Raw genomic sequence first — 19,384 nt, 5'->3', positions numbered from 1 at the left:
AAATACGAGGCATTAGGTATTTCTTTAAGAAATACCCTTATGGGGCGCCTGGATGGTTTAGTCGTTGGGCATCTGCCTTTGGCTGGGGTCATGATCCCAGGGTGCTGGGATCGAGCCCGGAGTCAGGCTCCCTGCTCAGCTGGAAGCCTGCTTCTCCCTCTCCCCTTCACCTTGCTTGTGTTGACTCTCTCTCTGTCTCTCTCTGTCAAATAAAAAATATTTAATGAAGTTACAGTTCACATACTATACACTCAGTTAAGTGTACAATTGAGGGGTTTTTCGTCTGTGCAGTTACGTCACCACATCAATTTAGAACAATATCCTTACCTCAGAAAGAATCTCTGTATCCATTAGCCCCTAACTCAGCCTAGGCAGTTTTCTAATCTATAAACTTCTGCCTCGATAGATTGGTCTCTTGTGGACATATATAAATGGGATCATATGTGTAATCCTTTGTTGGCTTCTTTTCCTTAGCGTGTTTCCACACTTCACCTGTGATGTAGCATGTATCAGTACTTAATTGCATTTTATGGCCAAACATTCCATTGTGTGTGTATACCACATTTTATCTCTTCATCAGTGATAGACGTTTGGTTGTTTCTATTTTTGGGCTGTTATGAATAATAAATACTGCTATGAACATTTTTGTACAGGTTTTTGTGTGGAAATGTTTTCATTTCTTTTGGGAATGGAATTGCTGGGTCATGTTGTTACTCTTTAACATTTTGAAAAACTGCCAAACTGTTTTCCAAAGTGACTGCATGGTTTACAATCCCACTAACAATGTCTGATGTTCCAATTTTTCTGCATGCTGGACACCACTTGTTATCAGTCTTATTGTAGTGGATGGGTGTGAAGTAATACCTCATTGTGGGTTTGATTTCCATTTCTCTGATGGCTAATGTTGAACATCTCTCCGTGTGCTTTTAAAAATACTTTTAGAGAAATACCTTTTTAGATTCATTGCCCATTTTTAGATTAGGTTATTTGTGTTTTTATTATTGAATTGCAAGAGTTTTCCTATGTTCTGGGTAGTCTTTTATCAGATACATGATTTTGCAAACATTTTCTTCTATTTTGTGGGCTTTTGTTTTTTCTTGATGCTGTCGTTTTTGAAAACTTATTTGTTTTTAAAAGTTATTATTATTTTAAAAGATTTTATTTATTTGAGAGAGAGAGATCACAAATAGGCAGAGAGGCAGGTAGAGAGAGAGAGGGGAATCAGGCTCTCTGCTGAGCAGAGAGCCCAACATGGGGCTTGATCCCAGGACGCTGAGACCATGACCTGAGCTGAAGGCAGAGGCTTAACCCACTGAGCCACCCAGGCACCCCTTAAAAGTTATTTTTAATTGAAGTATATAATTGATGTATAATATTAGCTTCAGGTGTACAATGTTCAGCAATTACATATATTATGACATGCTCACCAGTGTAAGTGCCATTACTGTCTTACAGTATTACAGTTTTATTGATTCTATTTTCTATGCTGTACTTTTCATCCTTGTGACTTATATAATTATAGCAGTAGGTTTGTACCTCCTAATCATCTATTTCACCTATCCCCAGTGTCCCCCCGAACCACCCGTTTTTTCTCTTTATGAGTGTTTCTGTTTTTTGTTCATATGTTTTTTAGATTTCATATGTAAGTGAAGTCATAAAGTATTTGTCTTTTTCTGTCTAACTTGTTTCACTTAGCATAATATATTCTGTGTCCATCTGTGTCAGATATGGCAAGATTACATTCTTTTTTATGGCTGAGTTGTCCATTGTGTATGTGTACCACAGCTCCTTTACTCATCTATGGATGGACACTTAGGTTGCTTCCATATATGTTGGTGATTGTAAATAATGCTGCAGTAGACATAGGGGTTCATATACCTTTTTGAATTCATGTTTTCATTTTCTTCAGGTACATATCCAGAGGTGGAATTACTGGATTTTATGGTGTTTTTTTTTTTTTTAAGATTTTATTTATTTATCTGACAGAGAGAGACACAGCAAGAGAGGGAACACAAGCAGGGGGAGTGGGAGAGGGAGAACCAGGCTTCCTGCTGAGCAGGAAGCCCGATGTGGGGTTCCATCCCAGAACCCTGGGATCATGTCCTGAGCCGAAGGCAGATGCTTAATGACTGAGCCACCCAGGTGCCCCAATTTTATGGTATTTCGATATCTATATTATATCTATATATATCTATATTATATCTATGGAGATGTATATATATAATATATATAATATTTGATAATATTATTTTCCACAGTGGCTACACAAATTTACATTCTCGCCAACAGTGTGGAACTGTTTCCTTTTCTCCACAACCTTGCTGACAATTGTTATTTCTTTTTGATAGTAACCATTCCAACTTGTGTGAGGTAATTTGATATTGTCCTTTGAAGCATCAAAATTTTAGATTTAGAAGTCCAGTTAATTTATTTGTTATTACTTATGCTTTTATTGTTTAATCTAAGACATTTTTCCTAATCCATGTTTACAAAGATTTACTTGTGTTTTCTTCTACGGGTTTTATAGTTTTAGTTCTTATATTTAGGCCTGTGATCCATTTGAAGTCAGTTTTTGTGTGTGGTGCCAGGAGGAGGTTCAGCTTCATTCTTTTGCATGAATATGTAGTCTCAGTACCTTTGTTGAAGGGCTCCTCTTTCTCTGTTAAATACCCTTGACACCCTTGTCAAAAATCAGTTGACCATAGATGTATGGGTTTATTTTTTGATTTTTAGTTGTATTCCATTGTCTGTCCTTACGCTAGTCCTACACTGTTTTGATTACTATGGCTTTGTAGTAAGTTTAGCATCAGGAAGTGAGAGTTTTCTAGATTTGGTCTTCCTTTTCAAGATTATTTTGCCTATTCTAGGTCCCTTGCCATTTCTGTATGAATTTTAGGTGTATCCTATCAATTTAATTAGTTTATTAATTTAGGTATAGTTGATGTATATAACCTGTCAATTTTAGACTTCAGGTTTTAGGCAACTTATAAAACTATTAAATTGGATTTAAAATTGGCATCCCAAAATGTTTTGCTTTATTTTATTTTATTTTTTAAATAATCTTTACACCCCATGTGGGGTTCAAACTCATGACCTCAAGATTAAGCATGCTTTTCAAACTGAACCAAGCAGGTGTCCCTTGAATGTCTTTTGATGGATGAATGTGTCCTTGGGATTACTGGGTTCCTCAGTCGATTAAACATTTTAAGCATCTGCCTTCAGCTCAAGTCATGATCCTAGGGTCCTGGACTCGAGTTCCATACCAGGCTCTTTGCTCAGCGTGGAGTCTGCTTTTCCCTTTGCTGGCAGCTCCCCCTGCTTGTGTGCGCTTTTGTGCATGCTTATGCACTCTATTTCTTTGACAAGTAAATAAATAAATAAAATCTTAAAAAGAAAGAATGTGGGTTTTTTTTTTTTTTTTTAAAGATTTTATTCATCTATCTGACAGGCAGAGATCACAAGCAGGCAGAGAGGCAGGCAGAGAGAGAGAGGAGGAAGCAGGCCCCCAGCTGAGCAGAGAGCCCCATGTGGGGCTCGATCCCATGGGATCATGACCCAAGCCTAAGGCAGAGGCTTTAACCCACTGAGCCACCCAGGCACCCCGAAAGAATGTGTTCTTGATGTTTGCTGACTTACTTCCAAATTGTTTATCAGAAATTGAAGTATAGTTTACTGCAAATTGTACATTAACATTTTAAAATTACTTTTGTTTCTGTTAATTGAGCTTTGAATATAGCCTTATCTAATGATTTTTGGCTGTTATGAATAATGCTTTCTACGAACATTCTTTTATCAGTTTTTGGGTGCCCCTTGTTGTCCTTTTTAAGGGAGGGACAGGAATAAATTTGGATATCTGAAATCTAGAGAAAACTTCTAGTCTAATTTACGTTTTTGTCGTTTCACTTCCCCAATATAGAACACAAACAGTTAAAATAGATTTCATTTTATTTATTTCCAAGCCTGGAATTAGGGCTGAAAACTCTAAATTAAATATAAAAGCTTTATAAAAAGTTCCAAAGGATGACTAAATGAAGTAGGGAAAACTAAGAACAAGAACTAAATAACTTCAGAGAATTTGATAATTGTCTAAGACAACTTAAAAATTTACATATTTTAGGATCATTTATAACTTCTTCTTTTTTTTTTTTTAAAGATTTTATTTATTTATTTGACAGAGAGAGATCACAAGTAGGCAGAGAGGCAGGCAGAGAGAGGGAGAGGAGGAAGCAGGCTCCCTGCTGAGCAGAGAGCCCGATGCGGGCCTCGATCCCAGGATCCTGAGATCATGACCCGAGCCGAAGGCAGCGGCTTAACCCACTGAGCCACCCAGGCGCCCCCATTTATAACTTCTTAAAACAGAAATTACAATATTAGTTTCACTCTTCTCCCCTAATCTTTAAAGTAGCGCTGTCAGGTCAAATAAAACTTGTCAAAGTGAGGTAATGGGAAACTTTAAAGTTTTAAGTTTCTAACCAAACAACTTATTAATTTTTGTTTTCCCTCCATATAAAAAGACAAACCTTTTTGTTGTGGCATTTGTTAGAGGAAAGTTTGAATCATTCAAACTATTTTCAAGCCCTTTTGAAAGTAGCACATCCTGCCTTTTTCTTTAAGGTATGGTTTTTCTTAACTAAAACGGTATGCTACATTACGAATTACTTAATATTATACTTTGAAGAGAAAAACGTATTTAAAACTTCCTATACAACAGGTGGTTTGTTGCTGATAAGTCATATTTTGCCACAAAGTATAGTGCCTTTGATAATAAAGTTGAAAATGTTTTTCTTTTTCATTAAAATTGGATAACAAAATTAATTTTGATAGAATTCCACACTATTGCCTTGGTATATAAAACAGTTGTTAGTCCTCCAAAAGATAATGTAACTTAACTTTTTTGCTGATATTATAGTAAGTATCTCTGTACACCGTTTCTCGGAGTAGGGTACTAATTTATAGCGCTCTTGAGATTATGTCAGCATTGCACTGTATTAATTATAATGGCTTTATGTTTTCATATAAACCCAGATTAATTGAGGAGTTAAATTTTGAAAAACATATGCTTTTTTATGTGTAATTAACATACAGTGTTATATTAGTTTCAGGTGTACAGTATACTGATTCAGCAATTCTATACATTATTCAGTTCTCATCATAAGTGTACTGTTTATCCCCATCACTATTTACCCCATCCCCACACTAACCTCCCCTCTGGTAACCAGCAGTTTGTGCTCTATAATGAAAAGTCTGTTTTTTTGGTGTGTCTCTTTCTTTGTTTTGTTTTGTTAAATTCCACATATGAATGAAGTCATATGGTATTTGTTTTTCTCTGAGTTATTTCACTTAGCATTATACACCCTAGGTCCATCCATGTTTTTGCAAATGGCAAGATTTCGTTCTTTTTTATGGCTAAGTAATATTCCATTATATACATTCATCTTCTTTTATCTGTTCATCTATATAGATGGACCTTTGGGTTCCTTACATATTTTGGCTGTTGTAAATAATGCTGCAATAAACATAGGGCTACTGCTTATATTTTTTTGAATTAGTGTTTTCATATTCTTTGGGTAAATACCTAGTAGTAGAATTACTGGATTATATGGTAACTCTATTTTTAACTTTTTAAGGCATCTCCATAGGGTTTTCTGCAATGGCTGAACCACATTGCATTCTCATCAGCAGTGCATGAGGGTTCCTTTTTCTCCACATCTTTTGTGTTTTTGATTTTAGCCATTCTGACTGGTGTGAGGTGATAATTATTGTGGGTTTTTTTTTTTTTTTTTAAGATTTTATTTTCTTATTTGAGAGAGAGAGAGAGAACGTGAGCGGGAGGAGGGGCAGAGGGAGAAGGTTGCCCAAGGAGACTCTGCACCCAGCCTGGAGCCTGATACAGGGCTTAATTCCACAACCCCAAGACCATGACCTGAGCTGAAATTAAGAGTCAGAATGCTCAGCTGACTGAGCTACCCACGCACCCCCTCATTGTGGTTTTGATTTGCATTTCCCTGATGATGAGTGATATTGAACATATTTTCATGTGTCTGTGGCCATCTGTATATTATCTCTGGAGAAATGTCTGTTCATGTCTTCTGATTTTTTAATTGGATTATTTTTTGTTTTTCGTGTTGAGTTATATAAGTTCTTTATGTATTTTGGATACTAACCTCTTAAAAATTGATTTTTTTAAGGAATGGATTTCATTGGTGATAGTTATTTAAGGGGAAGAATAAAACATACCTGATTTAAATAGCTTATCAATCTTATTTTATATAATAATCCTGATGTCTATAAAATAGTAAGCATTCTCCCAAAGACATCAAGTATTCTTTAGCATATATCACATTGTAATAAGCTGACATTTTTAGTTAGGTGACCTTTTCCAAAAATTATTTCCAGTCAGCACATCAAGAATGAAATAATTATCTTGAGTGTTTTTATCCTGAAGTATTTCTTTGTTTCTTGTCCTTATTTCTTTTATTGTTTAACCAGTATGGAAGTTTTGTCTGTTGGTTTCATTGGTATTGTCATGCTTTACTTCTAAATAAAATTGGAGCACTTGCTTAATTTCCAGAATTTGATCCATCATTTACATGGATAAACTGGGAGGATTAAAATGTTTTTTAAAAACCTGGAATTGGGGGGTATCTGGGTGGCTCAGTGGGCTAAGCCTCTGCCTTTGGCTCAGGTCATGATCTCAGGGTCCTGGGATTGAGCCCCACATTGGTCTCTGCTCAGCGGGGAGCCTGCTTCCTCCACTATCTCTGCCTGCTGCTCTGCTTACTTGTGATTTCTCTCTCTCTGTCAAATAAATAAATAAAATCTTAAAAAAAAACCTGGAATTGCTATTAATAGGACTTTGAAGTGTAAAACATTGTATTTTTGCTTGAGTTTTTAAAAAAAGATTTTATTTATTTGACAGAGAGATCACAAGTAGGCCAAGAGGTAGACAGAAAGGGAGGGGGAAGCAGGCACCCTGCTGAGCAGAGAGCCCTATGTGGGGCTCAATCCCAGGACCCTGAGATCATGACCTGAGCGGAAAACAGAGGCTTAACCCACTGAGCCACCCAAGTGCCCCTGCTTAATTTTTTTGTAATCTAAATTTTTTTTTTTAGATTTTATTTATTTATTTATTTGACAGAGAGAGAGAGAGATCATAAGTAGGCATAGAGGCAGGCAGAGAGAGAGAGAGAGAGGAGGAAGCAGGCTCTCCACTGAGCAGAGAGCCTGATGCGGGGCTCGATCCCAGGACCCCGAGATCATGACCTGAGCGGAAGGCAGAGGCCCAACCCACTGAGCCACCCAGGTGCCCCTGTAATCTAAATTTAATATCCTAGGGAGATTAATACCTAACACCTATACCTACACCCACACACATGTATTCTTGGGAGTATAACCCATATGTAAATTGAAATATATATATTTTTAGAAAACTAGTTGAGGTAATCATAGATACCCAGATTATAGACTTTTTTTTTATTACTTGAAATTTCCAAATGCTGCTTATGATATGATCCCACTGGGTGGTACACTGAAATTTAAGAAGTTTATGTGTATGCATATTTACATATACATTAATTAAAAGATTTGCAAAATTTATGTGGTCCAGTATTCAAAAAGTACCAAAGGGAACACAGTATAAAATATTATTCTTTTGGGGCACCTGGGTGGCTCAGTGGGTTAAGCCTCTGCCTTTGGCTGGGGTTGTGATCTCAGGGTCCTGGGATTGGGCCCCGCATCGGGCTCTCTGCTCAGCGGGGAGCCTGCTTCCCCCTCTCTCTCTGCCTGCCTTTCTGCCTACCTGTGGTCTCTGTCTGTCAAATAAATAAATCTTTTAAAAAAAAAATCTTATTCTTTTTTCCTCAGTCTCCAAGATCTCCACAAAGGCAGTAACTGTTACCAGTTTCTTACATAGCTTTCCAGAGATGATCTCTGTATATAAACAAGGAAATTATAAACACTGAGTTAGAATGTGTGGTGGTTTAATTGTTAGCAAGTTATCTGTGCCCAAATTGTTTCCAACTGCAACAAGCTAGGAAAATGCGAACTACAGATTCATCTAAGTTGGTTCAAATAGACTTGACAGATAGACATTATAAAATCAGCATTTTAGATGGCAGTAAATTTTATGGTGAGGCCTTTAGAATTTTTGGGGGGTGGAATGGTGGTTTGTTTTGTATTTTTGCTTTAATTATAGGAGAAATTTGAAAGTGAGAAATTGATACTGATTTAGTCTGTGTAAATTCAATTCAGAGGAGGGATTTTAGAACATTGACATGGAAAGGATAAAAATTTGCTGTCTGTGTTCTTTTGTAGCCATGCACACTAAATCCTGAGTGCTCTAATCCTTTCAGAACTACTTAAGTTATTTAGGCAAAGGCATGGGAGAACAGGTATGCTTTATATCATCGTACACATTTGGCTAGCGTAAGCTTTTTGGAAGTAGTTTTTTGAGTACTGTTTCTTGAGGTTATCCTTCCTGGTTTGACAATTCTAAAACATTTAACAAAAGCACTCTAAGAGGGACGCCTGGGTGGCTTAGTCTGTTTAAGGGTCTGTCTTTGGCTCAGGTCATGATCCAGCATCCTGGGATTGAGTTCCGCATCGGGCTCCTTGCTCAGCAGGAAGTCTGGTTCTCTGTCTGCCTCTCTCTCTCTGTCAAATGAATAAATAAAATCGTAAAAAAAAAAAAAAAAAAAAAAAGCACCCTAAGAAATCCATATAGAAATATGGTGCCATGGAGATGTAAAGGAAATAAGGGTTTGATTTTCAGTTTACCCAGTGTGGAAAGATGACAGAATATTACAGTTGGAAGAGTATTAGTATTAGTTTGGTCCACAGAGATGAGCATAAGTTGGTCAGATGTGGGGGAGAAATAAAAACAGTACAACAGAAGCTGAGACCTAAAATGGTAACTATTGGTTAAGTTAGTAGAGAATGTTGCTGAGATAGCCAGATTCAGAGAATTAAATTGAGAAATGATTAGTGAACTGTAGGATGAATTTGAGACACAAGTCCATTAGTTCTATCAGGAACATGCTCCTTCCTTGATGGAACAGCAGGAATAAAGGTTACAGAGGATAGGAGAAGCATGTTTGCTTGCATTTAGGGATAGATGGGAAGGTACAATGTAAGTAGAGCAAATTGGTGATGCTGGACCTTAATACTACAAAGTGTTAGTTTTTATTTGGTTGAAACAAGAGCAGTGAAGGTGGCTTTCTTTTTTAATTTTAATGTTATGTGGTAGGTAGAACAGAGAGTACAGAAGAAAATTAAAATTATATATAGCTTTACCCTGTGTCTGCTGAGATTTTCTTTAGAAATACAACATGCACAGTGGGTTCTGCTGTATTGCTCTGTAGCTTGGTATTTTCAAATGATAATTGCCATCAAACATTTTTCTCATATGATTAAGTATTCTTTGAAAATATTTTGTAGTGACTTTCATAGGTTTCCATGGAATAAATAGGTAATTTTTAAAACTGCTCCTAAAAAATTTTTAAGTTTTTTTTAATTTATGAATTAGGAGGAGATTTAACTATTAATATGAACAAGATGTCAGTTGAAGAAGGTAGCCTTTGCCTTTGAAAGTACAGATTGAAGAATTTTTGAGAAAGCTGAAATTGTTTTTATTTTTTTATTTTGAGATTAATGAAAATTACATTCATTTACAGTATATTACAGAAAATTTGAAAGTTATAAGACAAAAAAATTATCCTCTTTGCTTCTGCTATTTTTGTTGAAGCCATGTAATATCTTTTAGGTGGCTTTACAGATTTAATTTACTGGAAGAGGTGAGTTGTAACTGAAGACATTAGGGAGTATTTGAAGGGTTGGAAATAATTTCTTTAATGTGATAAGGTTTATTTTCTTCAGTCAGCCAACCAATGTGTTTGAGCGACTACTGTACCTGCAGCAAGTAGTTCTTACTGCTGAGCAGTGCTTGTTTTACATCTTCAGTCACTGTTTTCTGCTTTAAAAACATCTTGCAAATGGTTCTGTAGAATAGTTTTGATGGTCATGTGTGAAAATTTCAATGTATAAATAGAAGGTTGACTAGAAGAGATTATAACTTGTGGTTAAATGTGCTATTTACTTATAGAAAAACTGCTTACGTAAGAACTAGAGCAAAAGGAAAATGTAGAGTGGTAGGAAGTGATGATATTTATTTATTACCTTTGAAGCGGTTTGAGGTTGAGAGGAAGGTTCGGCATGTTATTTGCTATTCACATGACAGCACCTTCTGACCCTTTGATCCCCTTCCAAAAATTTTTAAAAAGATTTAAAAAGGAACAGTTAAAAAATAAACATCAATTCATAGTGTGATTTGTACAGTATACACTATCTCCTGCCTGTTTTCTAGAATCTTGGAGTCATCAGAAGGGAACGATATCCAAACTTCTTGTTTTTAGTGTTTAATTTACTGTTGCTCTTAAAAGGTTCTTTGAAGGAGAAGTTTCAAACCATTAACTAAAAATCTCTGGGATTTATAGCTTTGTGTTTTTCCACTATTACTATTCATGGGTCTTAAAAAACCAAGGTACATTAAACAGTTCCATTTTCATTAAAATAGGTATTTCATAGCTTTGTTAATAGAGATGCACTTTTTCTTCAAGTGGGGAGTTGTTAGGTTGTATTTTATATTTTTTTAAATAAATGCCTTTGAGTTTCCAAAATAGGTTTGATGATGTATTCAAACTTTTTTTTTTTTTTAAGATTTTATTTATTTATTTGACAGACAGAGATGACAAGTAGGCAGAGAGGCAGGCAGAGAGAGAGAAGAGGAAGCAGGCTCCCTGCTGAGCAGAGAGCCCAATGTGGGGCTCGATCCCAGGACCCTGAGATCATGACCTGAGCCGAAGGCAGAGGCTTTAACCCACTGAGCCACCCAGGCACCCCGTATTCAAACTTTTAAACTTGAAATTTCAAGTATGTCTTGTAGATTCTGAATTAGACTAAAATAAAACTGAGTATTTCCAGTGACTTGGTGACCTTACTTATAACTTAACTATCTTTTTAGCTAAATTTTAGTTCAGTTGATAATTTTAAGTGCAAAACTATGCATGGTATGATCTCATTTTTCTATTAAAAAGTAACATGTTACTATATGTATGGGAAAAGGAATCTGGATTGTTAAGCATCAGACTGTTAAGTGCTGTCAAATTAGAGCAGTAAGAGGAAACAGTAGGTCCTGAGAAGTTTGTGTTTTCTTTTTTCTTTTTTTTTTAAAGATTTTATTTATTTGTCAGAGAGAGGGAGAGAGAGCGAGCACAGGCAGACAGCGAGGCAGGCAGAGGCAGAGGGAGAAGCAGGTTCCCTGCCGAGCAAGGAGCCCAATGCGGGACTCGATCCCAGGATGCTGGGATCATGACCTGAGCGGAAGGCAGCTGCTTTAGCCAACTGAGCCACCCAGGCGTCCCAAGTTTGTGTTTTCTTAAAGGACTTGCATAGTTCTGGACTAAACATCTTCAAAGGATGATAAGATTTTTTTTTTCTACTTCCTATTAGGAATTATTTCAAAGATTTTTTTAACACTTGTTTATATAGGATTATAAGAAGATTTTGTTTGCCCCAGGCCACAATCATTGTACTTTTATGAAAGTACTATCTCTTTTTAAAGTGCATGGAGACCAGCAGGTAGAAGATCCTACCTTAGTTAAATCTTCAAAATAATTGTCTTCCTTGTGTCAGCAATGGTGTTAATAGCAGCTATGGTCAGTTAATACTGCAAATCTCTCTGCAAGAATTAATTGATTGAAATAGGTAAAAATACTTGCTCATGCCTTTGACAAGTTTATCATGATATATTTAGTATATTGTGCAATTCACTTGAAGTGTACAGTTCAGTGGTTTTGGGTAATACAGATATTAGTATATGTGCTGCCGAAGCGAGCACTGGGTAATACAGATAGATGCATCCATCATCACAGTCAATTTGAAAACATTTTCATTACCTCAAAAAGAAAACCTGTACCTTTTGTCACCTCCTACCTCACAGGCCTCCTCCCTAGCAGCCCACTCATCTACTTTCTATCTCAGTGTATTTGCTTATTCTGGGCATTTCATATAAATAGAATCCTACAATATCTGGTCTCTTGTGTCTGATTTCTTTAACTTAGTGAAATATTTCTGATGTTCATTCATTAAGTCACATGTATCACTGTTTTGTTTCTTTTTATTGCTGAATTATATTTTATTTTATGGGTATACTCTTATTTTGTCTTTTTATTCACTGGTTGATGGACATTTGGGTTGTTCCTAACATTAAACAACTGGGTAATAGACATTTTGTCCTAGCATTAGGTTATTTTTGGCTGTTTTGGTAATTGTGTTCTGCTTTTTTCCATTGACAGTATATCTGGGCAAATTTTTAAAATTAACAGTTAAAAATCTGCATTATTTTTAAACTGTAGTCTTTTAAAAAACACCATATATATTTTTTATTGTAGTATATATGTCATTTACTTAACCAGTAATATTAATGGATTTTTAAAATTTTTTTCAGTTATAAATAGTACTTCAGTAAATATTCTTCCACATTTATCTTTGTATGTGTGTTTGTGTAGTATAGATTCTTAAAAGTAGAATTGCTGGATCAAAGGGCATAAATATTTACAGTTTTAGTAAAATATTAGAGACCAGAAGACATGTTTAGTCGTAGTTCTATTTGATAATAAAGGTCTGTTGTCAAGTCGTTTGTGCATTCATCATGTATTCGTAGTTAGCCAAGGAAAACAAGTTCTTGCTTGAGTTAACAGATTATGTTAAAGGAAAAAAATATTTTTGTGTTGAAAATAACAGAAACATATCCACTTCAGGATCTCAGGTGATAAAATGGATATGCAATTCAGGAATACTTTTTGCTATTTTACTTTTCTTTGAATTAGAAACGCTTACTAAAAATGTCAGAGGCTGCTGTAAATATGATAGCACCTTGTGGAGGTACTTCTAGTTAAAAAAAATACTGGGTGATCTGAAACAGATTCTATAACAGAATTATAATCTGTTAAAATTGTCAGTTTCAAGGGTGGGCTTTCCCTGTTTCACCAGAATTTTCAGTGTTTTGTGCATGTGAAGACACTGAAGCCAAATGGGTCTAAACCTGAGCTCCACTGCTCTGTCTTCTTTATTTTTTGATATATAAATGTGTATATATTTAATATTTAGTCATCTGTTATCAAAGCTATAAATTAAGTTTTTGACAAGGTAACAATACGACTTGCGGTCTTTATTGGACACTGAAATTTTTTTTAGACTAAGTTGTATGTGTTTATGTGTGTGTGTGTAGAGAGAGTGCACTAGTGCCATTTGAAGTAGTAAAATTTTTGCTTAGTTTGTGCTAAAGGAAAGTTCATGAGTAGTAAATATTTGTGTTAATAAGTTTGTGAAATTATTAAAGAATACTGCCTGGAGTCAAATTCAAGTTTTTCGACTTCAGTAAATGAATGAATCCCTAAATAGGAAGAAATGACAAATGGATTTGTAATCATGTAGGGTGTTTGTTTTTAGTGGTTAGTGCCTTCTGAGGCAGGCTTCTTCTATATTACATCCTTATTAGAATGAGTTTTCCTTGTCTTTCTGAGTGAAGACCTGAGGGATGGAATAGCTAGCACTATTTCCCAGGGTGTGTTAATGCTGCTTTATTAATATTGTTATACTGAATTAAATTAATAATCCTCATTTCCTTATTGGGAATTTTAATTAATATGTTATTTGGATATCTGAAGTTCCTGGATAAAGAGCTTACTTCAAGGACTTCTTAATAAAAACCCAGATTTCTGAATATAATTTAACCTTTTCTTGGTTGCTTAACATTTTTAATACTTTAACGTGAAGCAAAATGCTCAGGACCTTATTGCTCCAATTACTAGTGGTTTCCAAGATCTCATCTCCTTTAAAAAAATTTTTTTTTCTTTCTCTTGTAAGCCTGGTAAATAGTATTTCTAATAGTCTTTGTGCCTATTTGAATAGCCCTTTATTCCCAACTCGCTTCTAATTCGAATATGCGTAATGCACATTGGGAACCCAGGTAACCTGACTGGTTAGATATTTTTTTAAAGATAGATATTTATTTATTTGAGAATGAGTGAGTGAGTGAGCACAAGTAGGAGTGGGGGGAGGGGCAGAGGAAGAAGGAGAGGCCGACTTCCTGCTTAGCAGGAAACACAACCCCAGCTGAAGCAGACGCTTAACCAACTGAGCCACCCAGGTGTCCCCAAATATGACATTTTATTTAATTCTATTTTTTTTAAAAGATTTTATTTATTTATTTGACAGAGAGAGATCACAAGTAGGCAGAGAGGCAGGCAGAGAGAGAGGAAGGGAAGCAGGCTCCCTGCTGAGCAGAGAGCCCGATGCAGGACTCCATCCCAGCACCCCGAGATCATGACCTGAGCTGAAGGCAGCGGCTTAACCCACTGAGCCACCCAGGTGCCCCTATTCTATTTTTTAAAAAGATTTTCTTTGTTTATTCGAGAGAGAGAGAGAGAGAGCATGGGAGGAGGGTAGAGGAAGAGGCAGAACCAGGCTCGCTGCTGAGCAGTCAGTCCCACATGGGGTTCCATCCCAGGACCCCAGGATCATGACCTGAGCTGAAGGCAGATGCTTAACTGACTGAGCCACCCAGAGTTTCCCCCAAATATGACATTTTAATTTATCATATATATATGGCAAAATAATTACTTTTATATTCATTTATAAGTTTGTTAGGGATCACTTCAGCATAACTGGAAGTTTCTGTGTTTCCTGTTTTTGGTGAACTGTGAAAAAATTAGGGTTCATATTGTGTAATTCTTGCTTATTGTATTGCTATTTCCAGCAAAGATATGGAATTCTTCATTATGTTATTTTCACTGAAGAAAAAGAAAAACTGCCAATTGCAGAGAGAGTTGTTGAGCTTAGTTTATTCATAGTTGTTTAAGTTTACTAAAAGATGCATTAGTTATTATAAACATTTTGTGGTATTGAATGTGTAAGTGATTAGTAATAGGCTGTCTTGACTCGGAAGTTAAGATTTACTTATTTTATTTTTATTTATTTATTTATTTATTTAAAGATTTTATTTATTTGACAGAGAGACAGCAAGAGAAGGCACATAAGCAGGGGGAGTGGGAGAGGGAAAAGCAGGCCTTCTGCTGAGCAGGGAGCCCAATGCAGGGCTAGATCCCAGGACCATGGGATCATGACCCAAACCAAAGGCAGGTGCTTAAAGACAGCCACCCAATGACGGAGCCATCCAGGCACCCCGAGATTTACTTGTTTTTTTTTTTTTTTTTGATTTTTATTTAGTTTTAAAGATTTTATTTATTTATCAGAGAGAGAGGGAGGGAGAGCAAGCGAGCACAGGCAGACAGAATGGCAGGCAGAGGCAGAGGGAGAAGTAGGCTCCCTGCTGAGCAAGGAGCCCGATGTGGGACTCGATCCCAGGACGCTGGGATCATGACCTGAGCCGAAGGCAGCCGCTCAACCAACTGAGCCACCCAGGCGTCCCGAGATTTACTTGTTTTAAAGCAGGGACTCTGCCTGAATAATCAGGAATCCCTTAGTTTATGTTGAAGGAATTGAAATGGGATTGATAATGTATTTTAAAAGATCCATGGTTACCTTTTCTAAATTATTCTGCATGTTATTTTTAAAAATTTCACTAATAAACTCACATGAGTGATTATAGAATGTGTACATGTGTGTTTAATGTGTGTATATGTATATATAATAAATTGTAAACTTTGTCACACTGCGTCATATTCCTTTGATACAGTTTGAAGTCCTATAATAAGCAACATTGGTTTAATTAACTCTAATGCTCACCTGAGCATTAGAGTTGCATATTGGTTAATATAGGGTTGTTCTTAAGTCGTTTTGATCTTTTTTTGTTGTTAAACTAAAAATCTTCTTCAATTTTAGGGGGAAAAAAATAGTGGCTTTGATGTCCTTTACCATAACATGAAACATGGACAGATATCAACAAAAGAACTAGCAGATTTTGTGAGAGAAAGGTATGTATTTTTTTAATAGTAATTTAACAGTTTGAGTTAAATTTTAGAATATAAATGAGAAAAAAATTGTTTTTGAGCCATGCTCTAACTAGAGAAATGAGAAAACTAGGGGAAATGAGAGAGAGAGAATCTTATGCAGGCTCCTAGTGTAAAGCCAGAGGAGGGGCTCAGTCTCAGGACTCTGAGATCACAACCTGAGCGAAAATCAAGAGTCAGACACTTAACCAACTGAGCCACCCAGATGCCCCAGAAAATTTTAGTTAGATCTGGATTAAAATAAGTACACTCTTGAAAAGTGTATTATTATATATTTTAAAGTAGTGTGATTATCTAGCGGCTACACACTAAGGACTGCATAGTGGCTCCAGGGAATATTGCTGAACTCCTGGTTTGTATTCATTGTTTATAAATAGCATTACAAACGATATAAATATAAATACATAAATAAATGGAATTTTGTAGGATAAAATACTATCATTTCTTTAAACAAACATGTCATTAAACATACTAAAATAATTTGAAAAGTCTAAGGTTTTTTAATTTGTAGTTTAATTATGTATTATTTATTTACTTATTTATTTAAATTTTAAGTAGACTCTGTGCCCATTGTGGGGCTTGAACTCACAACCCCGAGAGGTAGAGTTGCATGCTTTATCAACTGAGCCAGGCATGTGCCCCTCTAAGTTTTATTTTAAAGAAGTATAAGTATATATTTTTAAATTCTTTAAGTTTATAAAAATGTGATTGTTTTTAAGACTCTTAGAATATGGTCATCAATTTAAAAACTTAAAAATTAATGTAATTTGATTTGATTAAAGCTTTTTTTGTGGCTAGGCCCACTTGGTAATTTTTATAGGAGCACACTTAAGAGGTAAAGAGTTTACCTTAGTAATAGTGGGATATGTGTGTGTTTGTGTGTATGTGTTTTTAAGATTTTATTTATTTATTTGAGGGAGGACAAGCAGAGTGAAGGGCAGAGGGAGAAGCAGACTCCCTGCTGAGAATGGAGCCCCATGTGGGGCTCAATCTGGGGACTCTAGGATCATGACCTGACTGAGGGCAGATGCTTAATCAACTGAGTCACCCAGGAGCCCCAGGGATATTTTGCCTTTAGATATAATACTCCATTTTGGGGGGTACTTGACTGTCTCAGTTGTTGGGGCATGCTGCTCTCAGTCTCAGGGTCATGAGTTCAAGCCCCATGTTGGGCGTAGAGGTTACTTAAGAAAAAAACAAAAATACAGTACTCCATTCATTTATTCTTTCAATAATAAATATCCCATGTCTGCTGTGTGCGAGGCACTGGTCTGGATTCTGGTAATATAGGGGTTAAGATAGAGCTGCTGTCATCATAGAATTTACCAGAACATAGGAATTGGGGAGCAAGGTTTTTTATGTAAGACCAATCCTCTTTTCTTTTTCACTTCTCTTTTGGAGTTAAGAGGGAGTCCAGAAGCTCTAAGTGCTGTGGATAAAGCTATCCTTCATTGGCTTCTGCATCATCCTTGGCAGGAATAAAGAAGAGGTCTCACAGTGCTGTGTCTCCTGGCATGGTCCTGTAGCCTGCCTTCTCCCCCAGCACTAACATCACTAACTATAACTACTTTGAAATCATCCAGGCAGTTGTCATCATGCCTTTTAGCCTGTTTATATCAGTCACCCTAAGAAGTCCACAACTCCTGAGTCATCCTTTTTTGTCTTGAATCTAATCCCTTTATGATTCTATGGGCTCTTAAGACAACCCCTCCTTCCACTACCACGTTCCTGGTTTAATGTTTTCTTCATAGCACTTATAACCATCAGATACATGATATTTATTTGTCCGTCCCTCTCCTCTAGAATGTAAACCCTACAAGGGCAGAGATTTTTTTTCCTTTTCTTTTTTTTTTTTTTTCTTTTGGTGGGGGTTGGTGCTTCTTATATCTCCTTATATCTCTTGCATTTGGGAGAGCGCTTGGCTCTTAGTAAGGATTTTTATGATAGAATGAATCTCTGACTTTACTGCCCCGATCCTAGCTATTATTATTGTTGCCTGAACTGCAACAGTAGCTCCTGTCTTACATATCTACATTCATTCTTGTTCCCTTGCAACTTATTCCCCGCACTGTAATTGGAGTGCCTTTTCTAAACCTCAGAAAGGTTTGTTACCTCTCCTGTTTAAACCATTTCAGACGAGATCGGGCGCGTTCAGGGTGTTATGGCTGTAGACAATTCTTCCTATTGCTCTGAAGGTGGGCCTGCCTGCATCTTGATCTGACCCAAACCACCTTTCAAGCTTTAGTTCATGCCAGTCTCTTCCTTATTCTCTTTCCTCTCCAGAGACATTAGCCATTTTTTTTGAAAGACCTCTTCCAGTCCACGGTTTGTACATGCTTATTCCTGTTTTTGCCTAATTAATGCCTGCTTATTTTTCAGAGCTCAGCAGTGTGGTCCCTTCTTCGTGGATGCTTTTCCTTATTTCCCTGAGTCTGTCAAAAACAGCTGTTATAGTATCTCTCAACATCATATATCTCTTTGCAGTATTTATGAAATTTTATAATTATTCATTTTTAAATATTTATTTCTATGTTTCCCTATAAAGGATATAGTATTTTTTTGTATCCTGGTGCCTAGAACAGAGCCTGGCACAATTAGATACTTCTATTTCTTGAAGGAATGAGTGAGAAAGGAGGAAAGAAAGATAGACTCATAAACATACAGTGTGCACGAAGGATTGTGTATGTATTATTTCATTTAACTATGAAAACTCTAATTCCTGTTTTATAGATAAGAAGATTGGGGCCTAGAAAGGTTAATTTCCTGTCAGTCATTCAGAGTTTCTCTCCTCCCTTCATCCCTTCTTCCCTGCTGGTCTGTTCCCTTTTTCCCTCCTCCATTCCTCCTTTGCCCCTTTCTTCCTTTTTGTCTCTTCCTCCATTACTGCTTTCCTCCTTCCTCCCAACAGCTTTATCAAAGTATAGTTGACAAATAGTATACTACACATTTAAAGTGTATAATTGGATAAATTTTGACGTATACATACACTCAATGAAACCATCACCACCGTCAAGGTGGTGAGCATACGCATCATCTCCTTTGTAATTCCTCCCTCTATCTCTCCCTCTTATCTCTGAGCACCCACTCATTTGCTTCTGACACTTAGGTTAGTTTCTATTTTCTAGAATTTTACAGGAATGGGATCATACTGAATATACTCTGTTATCCAGTACTTTTACTCAGTATAATTATGTTGAGATTGATCCATGTTGTTGCATGTATCAATAATTCATTCCTTTCTACTGTTAAGTAGTATTCTATTTATGGATACCACAATTTATCCATTCAAATGGCAAAGGAAGTTAGTTGTACCTATTTTTGAACTTTGTATTAAGTATATCAATTTAATCATTATA

General features: G+C 36.2%; 1 protein-coding gene across 1 annotated transcript in view; it reads left to right on the top strand.

Moving 5' to 3' along the window:
* Positions 1–19,384, top strand: part of FCHO2 (FCH and mu domain containing endocytic adaptor 2) — a 133,333-nt gene that overhangs the window by 1,170 nt on the left and 112,779 nt on the right. The window contains exon 2 of the mRNA XM_044267358.1: positions 15,901–15,992. Within this exon, the coding sequence (XP_044123293.1) occupies positions 15,901–15,992 (92 nt within the window). The remainder of the gene's footprint in view (positions 1–15,900; positions 15,993–19,384) is intronic.

This window comes from Neovison vison, chromosome 1 (genome assembly GCF_020171115.1).
Source record: "Neovison vison isolate M4711 chromosome 1, ASM_NN_V1, whole genome shotgun sequence".
Lineage (NCBI taxonomy): Eukaryota > Metazoa > Chordata > Mammalia > Carnivora > Mustelidae > Neogale > Neogale vison.
The sequence above is the reverse complement of the archived record's forward strand: the minus strand, read 5'-3'. Positions and strand labels throughout refer to the sequence as shown.